This window comes from Ovis aries, chromosome 2 (assembly GCF_016772045.2).
Source record: "Ovis aries strain OAR_USU_Benz2616 breed Rambouillet chromosome 2, ARS-UI_Ramb_v3.0, whole genome shotgun sequence".
In the NCBI taxonomy this organism is placed as follows: Eukaryota; Metazoa; Chordata; class Mammalia; order Artiodactyla; family Bovidae; genus Ovis; species Ovis aries.
Genome location: NC_056055.1, coordinates 217,158,473 through 217,175,897, shown reverse-complemented (window position 1 = coordinate 217,175,897; position 17,425 = coordinate 217,158,473). Strand labels below are relative to the sequence as shown.

Below are 17,425 nucleotides of genomic sequence, written 5' to 3'. Positions count from 1 at the left end.
TTACAGATACATTTGACCTCACAGCCATCTGGGATGAGCTGATTTTCTGCCACCATATTTTCAAATTCATCTACATTAAACTTAGTAAATCCCCACTTCTTGGAGATGTGGATCTTCTAGCGACCAGGGAACTTGAACATGGCCCTGCAGAGGGCCTCAATCACATGCTCCATGTTCTGCAACTCGGTGCGGATGGACATTACGACTCGGCCCATGTGGACACTGGCCACTGTGTACGCATACCTGTCTGAAGCCTAGGCTGGGGAACAGCCTGCCAGTCATGAATGTCCACTGGAAATGTTGTCTCCAAGGTCCCTTGGCAACCAGTACAGGCATCAGGCTGTGTACACCACCAAGGAGGCTGCTGTTTTCAGCCATTGCACACTGGGCCTCTGTGGGGAAAAGAGCGCTGTGGGCTTAATAGGCTGCAGATTCAAGTTCTATTTTGATCAGAGGTTATGATTCCTATTTATGTAAGATATAGATTCCAAGAGTAATGTTAAGCAAGGCTTTTTCCTCAATGGAATTTTAAAAGATGGTTTTAAACTCAAATTTAAAATGAAATCAGAAGATTGGGATTAACATATACACACTACTATATATAAAATAGATGATCAACAAGGACCTACTATATAGCACAGGGAACTCTACTTGATGTTCTGTAATAACCTACATGGGAAAAAAATCTGCAAAAGAATATATATATACACACATATAATTGAATCACTTTGTTGTACACCTGCAACTAACACAACATTGTAAATCAACTATACTCCAATATAAAATAAAAATTAAAGAAATAGAAGGAGATTTGAAAAGCTTAAAGAAGATGTAAATGCCAAAACACAGATATTCAGAGTGGGGCAAATTTTGGAGATCTGATTGTCTATGTCATCCTACTTAAAGTATTTTGAATTATGTTTTGTGAAAGATTACGCCAGTCTTCAAGGAAGTGTAGGTGATGTTAGGAGCTATTAACATTGTTTGCCATCAAGTATAAAGGGATGAGTGCTGAGTGCTAAGTCACTTCAGTCGTGTGCAACTCTTTGTGACCCCATGGACTGTAGCCTGCCAGGCTCCTCTGTCCAAGGGATTCTCCAGGCAAGAATACTGGAATGGCGTGCCATGTCCTCTTCTAGGGTATCTTCCCAACCCAGGGATCAAACCCACATCTCTCTATGTCTCTGCATTGGCAAGCGAGTTCTTTACCACTCGTGCCACCTGGGAAGTCCATATAAAGGAATATCTTACATATATTGAACACCTCGTATGATTTTGAGATCGCTTTGAAGAAATAGATCTCCTGGGGGTCAGGGATCATAACAAAATACATTATCTTCGTCAGAATATTAGAGGTAGTAGATGAAGGTATATGAGCAAGGGGACATCCCAAGAGAGAATCTTGAACTGAAGTTAAAAAAAAAATCGCTATGACTTCACTGAAGAGGTCATGAGCGGCTGCTGGGAAAAACCTTCTGGGACTCTCTGAGCTGACCGCTCATCTGCATCAGTGGCACAGTGAGTCAATGCTTTTTAACTTGAAATAAGTGAATGAATAAACTGATTCTGTGTCTATAATGTCTCTCTCGATATATGGAGTCATATCCCCAGATCCTACCCTGTTTCTCAGCTGAGTAATGTTTATTTGTGAACCAAACCATCAGTGAGTCGTAAACTGTGACAGATGGCAGAGAAAGAATTTGGGGAAGCAGGAGCTCAAGTCATCAGCAAAGCTTGAGAGAGCCAGATAAATTCTGGACGCTGCATCCCAGGAGTGGTGAAAAGGAGGGTATTTTTGCCATGGTCCTCAGCTGTCTGAAGAGCACCTTGTTTTTAATCTTGTCCAGAAAAGAATTAAAAGGCCAATTTCTATATATTCAAGACTGCCTGCCTCATGGAGATTGGGTTTAAAAGGGATTCATCACAGTAAGGAAAGAGCCAGGATTGGAATAGGCATGTGCCAAAATGGCTCCAGTCGGCCCTAGGCTGGCTGCCATCAATATAGCAGAGTTGGCATGGGGACCAGGAAGCTGAATCAGCATTTGCTCTGGGTTTGAAGGGAAAATTCAAACATTGCTTTAACTTATTTCAGAGTCTGGAGCAGTCATGGAAAGGCGTGAGGACCAAAGTGGAGTTTCCCTAGTCTTGGCTCAAATATTGTCTTCCATTAAATTCAGCAGCCATTATTGAGCATTGATCATGTGTAAAATATTGTGATATAAATCAGTCTGTTCTCTCAAAGCATTTACAATCTAGTGTGGGGAAAAATGATTGTATAAAAATCACAATGGAGCAAAAATGCAAGTTCATTGAAAGAAATATGAACAAAAAACTATACTGGATTCAAAGACAGGAAAGAGGATATCCTCTGGGGTATACCTACAAAGCCTTCATGGAAGATGTCAATCTGGGGATAATTTTGAGAGGGAGGTGCTTTGAGAGGGAGGGATGCATCCCAAGTAGAGGAGTTAGCATGAGCAAGTCTGGATGGGAAAGCAGAGGTTATATTTGCATATTGTAAGATACACCAGTTTGGCACGTGGGCAGGCATTTAATGATAGACTATTGGATTATAAAATTGGACTATACTGGCTACAGGCAGATAGTATAGGCATTGAATATCAGAGTGAATATGTTGTCATTAAGATGTTAAAGCAAAGTTATTCCTAAAAGTTTTTATGGCAGACTTCTGGATTGTATATACCTTAAATCACAATTAAAATTTGTTATTTATAATAAAATTATATTTATAATATCATTAAGTATACTTAATTATAAAGTACCTTGAATAATACAAGCACAAGTCCTTTTTCTTATCCCTTAATCACCAGTAAATTCCTTCTGCTGATTTAGAGATTTCAAGTGCAGTTAGAACTCACTCATTATATCATAGCCTCAGAGATATCCTGGGTCAGCCTATGTCTCCTTGGACCATGAAGTCTGAAACAACATGGCTCTCCTGTAAAAGACACATGAATCCCTGGCCCCCAGATGAGGGAATCCACTGTATGTCATTACTGTCACCTACAGGTTGCCTTTTATTTTCTGCATTTTTTGTAACCTAGCAAATTGTGATAGAAGCCAGCATAGTTACTTTTGCCCAAATCAAAGCATTAACTTCACTTTAAACTAAACATTGAAACCTTCTCTAGGATATATCATGATGGGCTGAGCCTCAAAGTGTTTCAACTGAGCTCTGGCCTCATGGATATAAAACATCTAATGACACTTTATTACATTATGAGAGTCACTAGTCCCAGAGTCTGTAACATGCTCTCTGTGCCCTGCGTCTGCCAGAGCAGGCCCTATGTAGCGAAGAAGGTGAGAGAATGTAGGACAAGTCCTACTGGCCTGGCAAGGGTCCCACCTAATTCCTGTGACGTGTCCAGAGCAGGTGACACCTTCTCGAAGGTGTGGATAGGCAGTTAATTTTATGGAGAGTAGGAGGTGTGGGCTCAGCTTTTTTTCCAGTAGGGCATTATCTGTATGATATTCATTCTCTCTTGAGTCTGGACTTCATGCAACAGGCAGCTACTGGATGTTATTTTAAAATAAGCAAACACCACCAAAAGATCCTGGCCTGGATCATTGTTTGACGGGAAGAGCTGGTTGAGAAGTGCTCCTTGGGCAGGATTAACCCAAGAGAAAAATCCAGCAGGAAGAGAAGATCTGTGGGTTTCTTACCCCAGCTCCCAGGAAAGCTATGCCATGAATAGGCTTCTGACCCATTGACACACAGCAAGTTGGACGGGGAACCAATTCTTCTTTTGAGGGGTGGAGGAAAAAAGAGGAATTCTCTTGTTTGTGGCATCCTGAAGGATGGCTTCCCAGTTTCATCAGCTTCGGGTTCTGGTCTGGAAAAACTGGCTGGGTGTCAAAAGGCAGCCGGTGAGTAAAACAAGGGAATGGGGTCATGGGGGCAATGTTCCAGACCATTTTAAAATGTAGAGTTAATGAGAGGTTAAAAAGAGAAGAGTTTTAAATCACTTTCTAAAGCAGGAATAAGACATTTAGAAATCATCTCTGCATCTGTTTTACAGCTCATGGGACGAGTCTAAACATGCTCCCAAATCTGCCTTTTGATTTCAGTAAATTAAAAGAATAAACCAGGACATGCCCCGGGGAAAGAAATGGATACATCTTGTTACTGGTTGAATTGGAACTTGTGCTGAATTTTAGATTTGGGGCCAAATGCTTTCAGGAATTTTCTTTACAAATTCTGTTAAAAATGAGATGAAGAAAAGTTTCAGATGAAAGTTTTCAATAAATGGGACTGAAATGTACTTGAAAAGCGAAAGTGATAGAAATGTGGGTTGATAAAAACATATAGAAAGAAAGTAGTTTGAGGGCTGTTGGTATAGAAAATCATCTAAGAAATTTTGAGTATTTAAAAATTATTTACTTTAAATGACAAACAAGGGTCAATATATACGCCAAGCTTTAAGAGTGTTATTGAATCACTTTATTGCTTCAGTCTGCTTATTTTTTGAGCTCTTACATTCGTGTTTGCTTTTTAAATTATATAGCCAGCTGTGAAATCCTTACCAGATAGGGTGCCAGGAGAGACTGAGAAAGGACCTGACTTTAGTGAGGTATTGCATATTGAGAAGAATGTTAGAAAGTTGGAGAAATCCAAAATGGCACTCTGTATCCTTTACCCTAGCCTAAAATGAATAATATAAATATTTACAAATCATATGCCAAAGTTGTGTCTATATATCTTATCTCACTCTAGGTTTGCTTGCAGTGCCTGACACCTTACTAAAGTGTTCTGATGTATATATTAATAGGGAGAAGTTGATTTGCTTTTGTGAACTTGGTGGGTAGGATTTTAAATCACAAGGCATTCTGTGATTGTATGGGTGTGGGTATTGAATATAAAATTTTAAATCATTAATATTTTAATTTCAGTTTTTAAATTAGAAACAACACAAAAGTGAAACTTTCTATAATTTTTCCATGGTAGGTTCTGTGTGAAATTTAGCAGGGAAAGAGTCTGGTGCTTGTGGTCAGAAGACAAGAATTAGCTTCCTGGTTCTGTTCTTCACCAGCCACATGACTTAAATGTCATATCATAATTTCTCTGAGCACTGGTTTTCCTATTTCTAAAATGGGCATCAGGTCTACCGTATCTAACTCATAGGATGGAAAGAACCAAATGTGCTATATAAATGGTGAAACATTTGGCAAATAAATTATAGATGGATTTGGGGAAATGTCCATGTCATATTTTATTTAAAGAAATGGTGAAAGGAAATTCAGGTGAAGGGAGTATGGGAGAGAGGAAGAAATTTATATACAGTAAAATTCCTAAGTGATGAAAACTCAGTAGCTAAAAGAATAGAGAAGCTGAAGACTTGTAACTGTTGCTGATAAGCTGAATGCTGAAGTGGTACATTTTCCTTACAACTCCATTTTACCTAAAAATTAAAAATCCCTCAGGTAAATAAACTTTTTCGTTGAGAAATTTTATCTTTAGAAGCTTTAATAAGTTCCTTCCTATTCTGTAAAGTAGCTGGCATATCAACATTCTACTTTAGTGCTTTTCTCCATTTTAGTCAATTTCTGCTGGGCATGGCACATTTAAAGAAGGTGGACGTCAGGCATGCTAACATGTTTTCATTACGATGACTTATATCATTCCTATATAGCCAGAATCCTTGAAAGTCCTTAGTAATATACTTTGACTAGGGGAAGAGAATACATGAACTACTAGTTCATTTTGTGACATCAAATGATTCAGATCTTCAGTTCAGTTCAGTCGCTCAGTTGTGTCCGACTCTGCGACTCCATGGACTGCAGCACGCCAGGCCTCCCTGTCCATCACCAATTCCTGGAGTTTATTCAAACTCATGTCTATTGAGTCGGTGATGCCATCCAACCATCTCATCCTCTGTCGTCCCCTTGTCCTCTGTCGTCCTCTTCTCCTCCCACCTTCAATCTTTCCCAGCATCAGGGTCTTTTCAAATGAGTCGGTTCTTTGCATCAGGTGGCCAAAGTATTGGAGTTTCAGCTTCAGCATCAGTCCTTCTAATGAATATTCAGGACCGATTTCCTTGAGCACCTTGAAAGAATGTGACCTAGGACAGATAAATCTTGGTTTGCAGAAAGTGAGATCATTAAAGTCTAAAATTTGGAACAGTACCAAAGGCCCACTTGAATCCATTATGAGCAACTAGAGGGACACACGAGACCTTTAGAAAATGGTGGTGCCAAAAGGAGAAGGAAGGACAATTCTAAGTGGAGGGCTAGAGGACAAATAAAGGTATACTTTCTCATAGCTTTTAGGGCTTCCCTGGTGGCTCAGATGGTAAAGCATCTGCCTGAAATGAGGGAGACCCAGGTTCAATCCCTGGATTGGGAAGATCCCCTGGAGAAGGAAATGGCAACCCATTCCAGTATTCTTGCCAAGAAAATTCCACGGACAGAGGACCCTGGTAGGCTATAGTCCATGGGGTCGCAAAGAGTTGGACATGACTGAGTGACCTCACTTCACTTTCTCATAGTTTTACCTGGAGCCAATCCTCTATCTTGGTATCGGAAAAGAAGCTTGATGATAAAATAGGTGGAAGGACATACATGGATCAGTGTCACTTATGAGGGAAGAAAGAGAAACTCAAGAGGTCAGAAAATTAGACTTGAAAAATATTGAAGGAGATGAGTTTTACAAATGTTAAAAGAGAAAATATAGACAAATTAGAAGACTGAACGTGAAAAGGAGTATATAACTTTGAGAGAGTGTATAGTCTGCGTATAGGAACTGGACTTTAGTCATCCATCAAACAGTTATTTAAAGTGCAAGTATTTTTATCTCTACTTAGCAATTGTTCTGAATATGGCACTTTAAAAATATACTCTTAGGAAAATAGAAATTAAGTTGTGTGCACTGGAGATGTATAGTCCTTGTGTGTGTGCATGCTCAGTCACGTCTAACTCTTTGCAACCCTATGGACTGTAGCCTTCCAGGCCCCTCTGTCCATGGGATTTTCCAGGCAAGAATACTGGGGTGGGTTGCCATGCCCTTCTCCAGGGGATCTTCTCAATCCAGGGATCAAACCCACTTCTCCTATGCCTTCTGCATTGCAGGTGGGTTCTTTACTGCTGAGCTACCAGGGAAGCCCATGTATACTCCTTAGTGAATGTTATAGAAAAATGCTAGCATCACCTCCATGACATCCTCTTTCACTTTGTTTTCAAGCGAGTCTATCACAAAGCAAGGTAATGGGAAGGATAGTCTAGAGGAAGAAGTTAGGAATCTACCAATGGAGAAACAAATACAGGGAAAAAACAAGTGAAAATATAGTAAAATTATTAAAGTTGAATGGCGATTAGTTAGGAAGTTTATTATAAAAGTATATATTAGACTAGAACCTGAAAGAACAATTTTAAAACACTGTACAGTCTCAGAGGTGAGCTGGCTGCAAAAAAGGGAAGACAGAATCTTTAATTTTTGAGGTGATTTCCATCACAATTATTCTTAGAGCTAATGTTTCTCTTTTGTAAAATCAAAAGTTAGAATTCTGAACTATTTGGAATTGTCTAACTGCCTTGATTTTACAGAGTCCCCTTTAGCTCAAGGGAAACTGTCCAGTGTCATACAGTGAATTTTAAAATGCAAAGTTAGATTTTACGAAAAACGGATCTCTTCTTTTGATTACCTCCTGCTGTTTCTCTGTGCTCCTAAATTTAGTTTCCTTTCCCAATATTCTCTAATCCCTGCTCAGAGTTCAGCCCATCAGCAAAGAGATCATATTCACTAAGGGGACTTTAGATATTGCTGTTTTTTAACATTAGTGGTAATGTCAATTCTCAATTATATTGCAAAAAATGAATACTTGGAGGAGTGTGAAAAAAAATACATTAGACTCCAACAGAAATCTTAGGTAATAGAGAAAATCAATTAGATGGAGTTGCTACCCTGCTGAGCTTGTAATTTAACTCTAAAAAATAATGGAAAAATGAGCATACATTCCACCGGAGATGGTTAGCAACATGGAGGCTCACCTAATGAGATGACAGTTAATGACAGGAAACAGAGTCCTGGGACAGCAAAGAGACTGGAGGCTTGAAGACTAGGTAGTGCAAGATAAGAATTTATCCTTCATTAAGGAGATGGGTTCTAAATAAGCATATCAAGAAGTGACTACAAGTCTCTATAGAAGTGGACTCTAATTCCAGACTCATGACCTGAAGAAAGAAAAGTAACTACACCTATTTATTTTCTGCTTTTGTAATTATTTAGCTGGCAGATCACATTTTAGCTCAGTTGATGACAGATCTAATTTTTCTTTTTTTTTTTTTTTTTTAGTTTTTTATTTTTTAAATTTTAAAATTTTTAATTCTTACATGCGTTCCCAAACATGAACCCCCCTCCCACCTCCCCTCCCCATAACATCTCTCTGGGTCATCCCCATGCACCAGCCCCAAGCATGCTGTATCCTGCGTCAGACATAGACTGGCGATTCAATTCTTACATGATAGTATACATGTTAGAATGTCATTCTCCCAAATCATCCCACCCTCTCCCTCTCCCTCTGAGTCCAAAAAGTCCGTTATACACATCTGTGTCTCTATCCCTGTCTTGCATACAGGGTCGTCATTGCCATCTTCCTAAATTCCATATATATGTGTTAGTATACTGTATTGGTGTTTTTCTTTCTGGCTTACTTCACTCTGTATAATCAGCTCCAGTTTCATCCATCTCATCAGAACTGATTCAAATGAATTCTTTTTAACGGCTGAGTAATACTCCATTGTGTATATGTACCACAGCTTTCTTATCCATTCATCTGCTGATGGACATCTAGGTTGTTTCCATGTCCTGGCTATTATAAACAGTGCTGCGATGAACATTGGGGTACATGTGTCTCTTTCAATTCTGGTTTCCTCGGTGTGTATGCCCAGAAGTGGGATTGCTGGGTCATAAGGTAGTTCTATTTGCAATTTTTTAAGGAATCTCCACACTGTTCTCCATAGTGGCTGTACTAGTTTGCATTCCCACCAACAGTGTAGGAGGGTTCCCTTTTCTCCACACCCTCTCCAGCATTTATTGCTTGTAGACTTTTGGATCGCTGCCATTCTGACTGGTGTGAAGTGGTACCTCATTGTGGTTTTGATTTGCATTGCTCTAATAATGAGTGATGTTGAGCATCTTTTCATGTGTTTGTTAGCCATCCGTATGTCTTCTTTGGAGAAATGTCTATTTAGTTCTTTGGCCCATTTTTTGATTGGGTCGTTTATTTTTCTGGAATTGAGCTGCATAAGTTGCTTGTATATTTTTGAGATTAGTTGTTTGTCAGTTGCTTCATTTGCTATAATTTTTCTATCATGGATATTCCCACAACTTGATAAACTTTTAACATTGGATCAGATTTGACACTTCCTCCCTAATCCTCACCTTGCGCATTTAACTTTCTCTCACAGTGGCTAAAGAAAAAGGAAGACTTATACAGAAATGGAAATATGATGCTGCACACATGAAATTAATATAAGATTATGTACCAATATTTCTTGAAAAATTTTAAATTAATTCTAAAATTATAACAAAAAATAAAAAGAATAGAGGATGAAAAAAAAAAAAAAGAAAATTTTGAAACAAGTTGGCCCACGCATTAAAATAATGTTTGATTAAACAATTTAGAATTAAACTGAAATTCCAAATTGAATTCTAAATCAGATTAAAATGAATTTGATCTTGCACAATACACTCAGCTACATGGTCAAATGTTCTAAGCCCTTTTATGTCTTTTGGATCCATATACATTTACTCCCTTAAGCCCTTTTAATTGTTCCAAACATTTGAATCTGCTTGTTCTTTATGGTGCCTGACACATAACAGACATGCACATTTTATTAGTGTCAGTTCAGTTCAGTCGCTCAGTCGTGTCCGACTCTCTGCCACCCCATGAACGCCAGGCACGCCAGGCCTCCCTGTCTATCACCAACTCCTGGAGTCCACCCAAACCCATGTCCATTGAGTCAGTGATGCTTTTGTATTGTGGTGCTGGCGAAGACCCTTGAGAGTCCCTTGGACTGCAGGGAGGTCAAACCAGTCAATCCTAAAGGAAATCAATCTTGAATATTCATTGGAAAAACTGATGCTGAAGCTGAAATTCCAATACTTTGACCACTTGATGCAAGGAACCGACTCATTGGAAAAGACCCTGTTGCTGGGCAAGACTGAAGGCAAAAGGAGAAGAGGGCAGCAGAGGATGAGATGACTGGATAGCATCACTGATTCAATAGACATGAATTTGAGCAAGCTCTGGGAGATAGTGAAGGATGGGGAATCCTGGCGTGCTGCAGTCCTTGGGTCGCAGAGTTGGACAGGACTTAACCTATGAACAACAGACAACAACATGATTAAGACTAGAGAGTGAATATCTGATTCACAGGCATTCAAATAACAGTAATTTTCTCAAATTTTTAAATATATAGTAATACAGTAATTTAAAGTTTACTGTATCTTATTTTCTTATTTACTTTTAATGAAAATAATAAAAATGGTGGCTACATACAGAATTAGGAGGACTAACAATAATTAAATTAAAAGGTTCTAACAAAGTAATGGAATGTGAATGACATAAAGTTGAAATTATGTGCTTTGTCAAGTTTTTTTCAGAAAATTAGATTTGAAAGTTTTTTTTAAAGATTTGAAACAATAGTTCTCAGCAAATACAGAGGTAAATGTTTCTAGGTAATTCAATTGAGTTAAAAATTACTACAGATCAGCACTAAATGGAAAATTTAGAATGAATTTACATTTGGTTTATTCAAGCAATTTATTAAGATTTAAACTTAGAATTTTCAGTGGATGACCTCACTGATTTCAAGGCCACTTCAGTTCTCCCAATCATGTCCTTCATAGAAAAAAGACATGATTCAGAATCATGTTCTGTATCTAGTTTTCATGTCTTTAGTTTCCTTCAGTCTGTGACTGTTCAGTAGTCTTTCCTTGACTTTCATGACCCTGACACCTTTTGAACGTCTAAGACCAGTTGTTTTGTAGAGTTTCTGTTGCTTTGTAGCTGTGCTTAGTTGCTCAGTCATGTCCAACTCTTTATGACCCCATGGGTTTTAGCCCACCAGGCTCCTCTGTCCATCAGGATTCTCCAGACAAGAATACTGGAGTAGGTTGCCATGCCCTCCTCCAGGAGTTCTTCCTAACCCAGGGATCAAATCCAGGTCTCCACATTGCAGGCCAATTCTTTACCCTCTGAGCCACCAGAGAAGCCCTGTTTTGTAGAGACTTGGGTTGTTTATCCCTGGAAGGAATACCGCAGAATGATGCTCTGTTCTTCATATTTCAACCCATCAGGTGGTGCATGGTGTCAATTTGTCTCTCTTTACGGTGGCTCAGAGGGTAAACTGTCTGCCTTCAGTGTGGGAGACCCAGGTTCTGCTCAGAGAATCTCAGAGAATGTTGGAGACACATCAATAAGGCACATTCTCTGAGATTCTCCGAGCAGTGTGACTGGCACCCTCCTATCTATTGATCTGCCCATCTGTTTCTTTAGATTTATGTATGTATCTAACTATCTCTGTGTCTGTACACATTCTACAAATATTTTATAGCTCTCTTCAGCCTGGAAAACAGTGATAGCCCAATAGCAACAAGCACACTTATCTTCCATCCTCTGAAAGAAGCTAGTCTTTCTTGAAGAAATAGGTATTCCCAGGACTGGGACACAGAAATTATACAATGAGGCAGAAACTACTTGTGGGACTGGAAAGAAAGAAAGAAGCTGTACACACATTTCTAGCTATAGTTCATGAACTAGTAGTTCATAGCCTTCATGTCTTTCCTTCTAACCCAACACTACAGAGTTCATTCTAGTTTCCCCCTTTTCCATGTTTATAATTTCCCTGTTGGATAGTGAGAAGCCCAGCTCCTCTAATGGGGGATATACTTACTTTCAATGAACCTTCCTGTGTGAAACCAATCACCTGCTCCTTGCCCTGCACAGACACCCTCCTTACCCAACTTGGGTCCTGACACCCCAATGCCCGGCTGCTGTATTGTGGGTATCCTCTTCACCTTGGTAGGGACCCACTTCCCTCACTGTGTCACCATGGTGCCCTGAGTCCTAGTGTGGACTGACCTTGCTTGCTTCATCTAAGGAATTTTGGGCACTGAATTTTTCAGAAAAAAAGAGTGAAGAGGGAAAAAATGGAAGGGAACATATCAATAGAAAATAAACTGTGGAGAGATAAAAAGAGACAAATGCCAGGGTCCACTGCTGCTGCTGCTGCTGCTGCTACGTTGCTTCAGTCGTGTCCGACTCTGTGCGACCCCACAGACGGCAGCCCACCAGGCTCCCCCGTCCCTGGGATTCTCCAGGCAAGAACACTGGCGTGGGTTGCCATTTCCTTCTCCACATGGTCCACTAGAAAACCGTAAATTACTCTGTGCATATGCCATTAGACGTCAAGAATGCAGGGGAGGTGGAATGCAAGTGAGGTATAGAGGCACATGAAATAAGATTAAAATGTTAGCAAAAGTATGAAACTCTTAAAAACTACTTTTCCCAGAGTTTTCAAGTAGCCCTGATGTATGTTTATGTAAAATCAATATTTCAGCATTTATTCCAAACAAACAAAGCTATGGCTCATTGGTTTAGTATTTAGATCCATGACATTGCATTTGCTTCTAGGTTGTTTATGATAGTATTTAGAATGGTGTTGCAAGCAATCCTGCTGGTATGAACATTTAAAATTTGCTTATTTCTTGGTTTTGTGATTAACTTGTCAACCTTAACATTTCCAAGATCACAATGCGGAGGGCTTTGGATTTATTATCCCTCTATAGTGCTGTATGCAGAAATGTTCTCCAGACCTCTCTGACCTAAAATCCTGAGGGAAATCTTGTGATAATACATTGTTTACGGGCTTGCTGTGGATTTTACCTGTAACAAGGTCTAAATTACCTTAAATTACTCCAATACAGATCGCATTTTTTGTTTGGATTTAAATCATGTCTAAAATTAATCTCAGAATTTACTGAAACATACTCATGAAACCATCAGATTAGATCAACCAAAGGATAACTTAAAGATAACCCATGACAAATGTCCCTTATTTGAATGTGAATGTACATTTGTGTTGGTGTATTTGATTTCAGTTGCTCACTGAATTCTCAAGAGGTTGCTATTTAAAATGAATAGGTGTTCCTAAAAGTAGCTTTGTGGCACTAAACCTACTCAGATGAATAAATTTTTAAAAGAATAACTATGACTTTAAATACAAAACCAGTAAACCCACAAACATCAAATATTTTTAACCTTAATTCCTTATAGTCTACTTTTCAAATGAGTCACATAGGATAAAAATGGTACCTTGTATCTAGGATCTTCAAAGAATAGACTAATTTTTGAACATATCAGAGACTAGGCTAGAATAGTAACACATCTTATATTTTCATAGCACGTATTATTCCTATACACTTCCTGTAGTACTTTCTTATTTGTTCCTTGGAGTGGTATGATTTTTTTTAAATGCTAGTTTAAGTATCAGGTGTCCAGATCCTTGTCCCCTGCTCTGCTTCCCAACTGGGTATCTAACTTTGAATTAATTATGCTAACCTTCTGTGGCCAAAGAATAAAAAAGGGAGCTGGATCAGATCAAGGCTTCTTAACCACTTCTGTGCTATGAATGTCTTGGCCAACATGGCGAAGCCTATGGTCTTTCTAAGAATAATGTTTTTAAATCAAGAAAAAAATAGCATTACAAATAAAACCAATTATATAGAAATTCAGTTTTTAAGTATCAAAATGTAAGTTCATGATATGGTAATATATGTTTCAGTTCAGTTCGGTCAGTTCAGTCGCTCAGTTGTGTCCGACTCCCTGCGACCCCATGAATTGCAGCACGCCAGGCCTCCCTTTCCATCACCAACTCCCGGAGTTCATTCCAGGGAGTCCGTGATTCCATCCAGCCATCTCATCCTCTGTCGTCCCCTTCTCCTCCTGCCCCCAATCCCTCCCAGCATCAGAGTCTTTTCCAATGAGTCAACTCTTCGCATGAGGTGGCCAAAGTACTGGAGTTTCAGCTTTCGCATCATTCCTTCCAAAGAAATCCCAGGGCTGATCTCCTACAGAATGGACTGCTTGGATCTCCTTGCAGTCCAAGGGACTCTCAAGAGTCTTCTCCAACACCACAGTTCAAAAGCATCAATTCTTCGGTGCTCAGCCTTCTTCACAGTCCAACTCTCACATCCATATATGACTACTGGAAAAACCATAGCCTTGACTAGATGGACTTTAGTCAGCAAAGTAATGTCTCTGCTTTTCAATATGCTATCTAGGTTGATCATAGCTTTCCTTCCAAGGAGTAAGCGTCTTTTAGTTTCATGGCTGCGGTCACCATCTGCAGTGATTTTGGAGCTCCAAAAAATAAAGTCTGACCCTGTTTCCACTGTTTCCCCATCTATTTTCCATGAAGTGATGCGACCGGTTGCCATGATCTTTGTTTTCTGAATGTTGAGCTTTAAGCTAACCTTTTCACTCTCCTCTTTCACTTTCATCAAGAGGTTTTTTAGTTCCTCTTCACTTTCTGCCATAAGGGTGGTATCATCTGCATATCTGAGGTTATTGATATTTCTCCCGGCAATCTTGATTCCACCTTGTGTTTCTTCCAGTCCAGCATTTCTCATGCATATAAGTTAAATAAGCAGGGTGACAATATACAGCCTTGACGTACTCCTTTTCCTATTCCTTCTAATAATCTTGTAGTTCCTAGCCTACATTTGTCATTAATGGAAATACTACATTAATTTCCATTAATGGAAATATTATTTCAGTCATAAGCAGGAGAAATTAAAAATATATATATTTTTTCTGTCCAAGTTTACAAATGCCCAGAATTCTGTTCAGTAGGTGAGCTCAAAGGAACTTTCCAGCAAAAATATTCCAACACTAAACAGTTCTGCTAGTTCAGTGGGGTAAGATGCATTTAGAATCACTCTATTCCAAGAGTGGTCCATGGACCACAGCAACAGCAGCACTTACCTGGAGCTTGTTAGAAAGAAATACAGTATCTCTAGCCAGCCTTAGATCTACTGAATCTGAATCTATGTGTTTACAAGATCCTTAGGTGATTTTCCATGCATATCAATGCTTGAGAAACACTGCTGTAGCTGTGAGCCTGTCTGCAAGCTTTTACGTTGTGGTTAAACTTAGTACCTTAGGATTGACAGTCAACTTGCTCCAGTTTTTAAAACGGCCCTTAAACCCAAAGCCTAAGAATTTGGTGACATATCTGCCAGCAAGGAGGTCAATGCTAACGGAGACACATGGAGATTTTCATGGAAAATTTAGGTTGAACATTACTTAAGGATTGGTAGTTGAATGGGTCTAGATTGTTTTGGAGAACTGAAGAGCCCCAGGCAGTACATCGAAATTTGGCAGAAGCACATCATCTCTGAAAAATGGGGGAGGAATGAAAATGCATCCGACTGCATAATCAGAAACATAGTTCAAGTTTGACTTACAGAAAAATGTTCTGTGTGGTTTGGTTTGAGCACTCTAACTGCTTGCATATCACAGTTAATATTCTTGTGAAAAGAAAAGTGGAAATCACTCAGTTGTGTCTGACTCTTTGTATAGTCCATGGAATTCTCCAGGCCAGAATACTGGAGTGAGTAGACTTTCCATTCTCCAGGGGATCTTCCAAACCTAGGGATCGAACCCAGGTCTCCCACATTGTGAACGGATTTTTTACCAGCTGAGCCACAAGGGAAGCCCAAGAATACTGGAGTGAGTAGGCTATCCCTTCTCCAGGGCATCTTCCCAACCTAAGGATTGAACTCAGGTCTCCTGCATTACAGGCAGATTCTTTACCAACTGAGTTATGTTGTGAATACGTGTTTTTCACTGCTCTGGAACCAACTTTATAGGTATGTAAAATATTAAGCTGATGGTGTCTTATGAACTGAATCATGTTTACATGGGGAGGAAAGCTGCTCCTTAAGTGTCTTACAGTGAAATTCTCTAACAGAAATTTCTCTAACATTCATTGAGGGCTTCCCTGGTGGCTCAGCAATCATTCATTCACTTGTTCAATAATATTTATTGAGTCGTTATCCAATGTCACAAACTAATCTTTATACCTGGGCTTAGCATGCTAATACTGGAAGTGGTAAGATATGTCTTGGTAGAAATCAGGTTGGGTTTTGTATGCCTTGTTTATCATGTTAAGCCTTATTCAACAAATAACTGGGAAGCTCTAAAAGATTTTCAAGTTAGGAATTTCCTGATCATACTTGACTTTTAAGATCTTCATTCTTGGGGTAGTTAAGAAAGGTCATTGGAAAGCGGGCTTCAGAAGATCATTTTAAGGTTTTAAACCTGGAAAATTCCTTCTTGCATTTATTTCAAGGTCTCTTACATTTAAAAAAATCTCATTCCTTTCTTATTAATAACATTTATAGGCAAATATCTAGCTTGTATTGGAATTTTGTAGAATAATGTACTTGTCAGATGTTTTGGTTTAGCAATGTAATTAACATTTTTTCTGTCATTACTTTGCAGCTTTGGACACTTGTCTTGATTTTATGGCCAGTTATGATTTTCATAATTTTGGCTATTACCCGGACCAAATTTCCTCCAAGGCCAAAGCCAACTTGTAAGTAAATAACATTTATTTCTCTAACTTTTGGATTCTGGTTAAAATTTATTTTGCTACCACTTTAGTGCTTTATTCTAAAATTCATTTTTTAAGTAATTTTTCCAATTGGAAACATCAGTATTTGTATAAATACTTAATATGTCTTTTCCTCAGTCTTTTGAATTAAAGGAGTAAGGAGTTGAGCCTGTACCATTTATCTAGAAAAATACAATATGTAGAAGCCAGAATATATTTTAATCTTTATAAAATTTTAAATCACTTATCATTCGTCACAGATAACTCATAAATATCACCATGTTGTGTGCAACACAAACAGGCAGCCATCTCAAGCTAGATCATCCTTTGCTTTTGTATCATGGGAGAAGCCATAGACTGGAATTTAATCAACTGAATGATGAAATCCAGAGCGTTATAAAAATCTCATCTCTCTTCTGGGCTAATATTTGAATGGTGCATATGTATCAAAACATTTAGTTTAAAAGAAAATTGTTTTCCAATTAATATTGGTTAGTTAATTTAATAATTACCAAGTTATAAAACTGGCACAGTGCCCAACTCAGTTCATGATTTCTTTTGGATCTTGGATGAAATGTGGAAGCGATTCAGAAAAGTCTTCAGAATTGAGCAGGATGAGCTTTTAACCCCGCAGATTTGACCAAGGTTGTTTTTACTTTCGGAGAAGGCAATGGCACCCCACTCCAGTACTCTTGCCTGGAAAATCCCATGGACGGAGGAGCCTGGTGGGCTGCAGTCCATGGGGTTGCTGAGGGTCAGGCATGACTAAGCGACTTCACTTTCACTT

At 38.9% G+C, this 17,425-nt stretch overlaps 1 protein-coding gene and 1 non-coding gene across 2 annotated transcripts in view; one reads left to right on the top strand and one right to left on the bottom strand.

Moving 5' to 3' along the window:
• Nucleotides 1–298: 298 nt before the first annotated feature.
• On the bottom strand, nucleotides 299–431 carry LOC114113373 (small nucleolar RNA SNORA70). The gene has a single exon (XR_003588414.2). It is a non-coding gene; the product is annotated as a small nucleolar RNA SNORA70 (small nucleolar RNA).
• A 3,060-nt stretch (nucleotides 432–3,491) lies between these two features.
• Nucleotides 3,492–17,425, top strand: part of ABCA12 (ATP binding cassette subfamily A member 12) — a 204,189-nt gene continuing 190,255 nt past the window's right edge. The window contains exons 1-2 of the mRNA XM_042244200.2: nucleotides 3,492–3,888; nucleotides 16,527–16,620. Coding sequence (XP_042100134.1) covers nucleotides 3,820–3,888; nucleotides 16,527–16,620 — 163 coding nt within the window. The 5' untranslated portion in view covers nucleotides 3,492–3,819. The remainder of the gene's footprint in view (nucleotides 3,889–16,526; nucleotides 16,621–17,425) is intronic.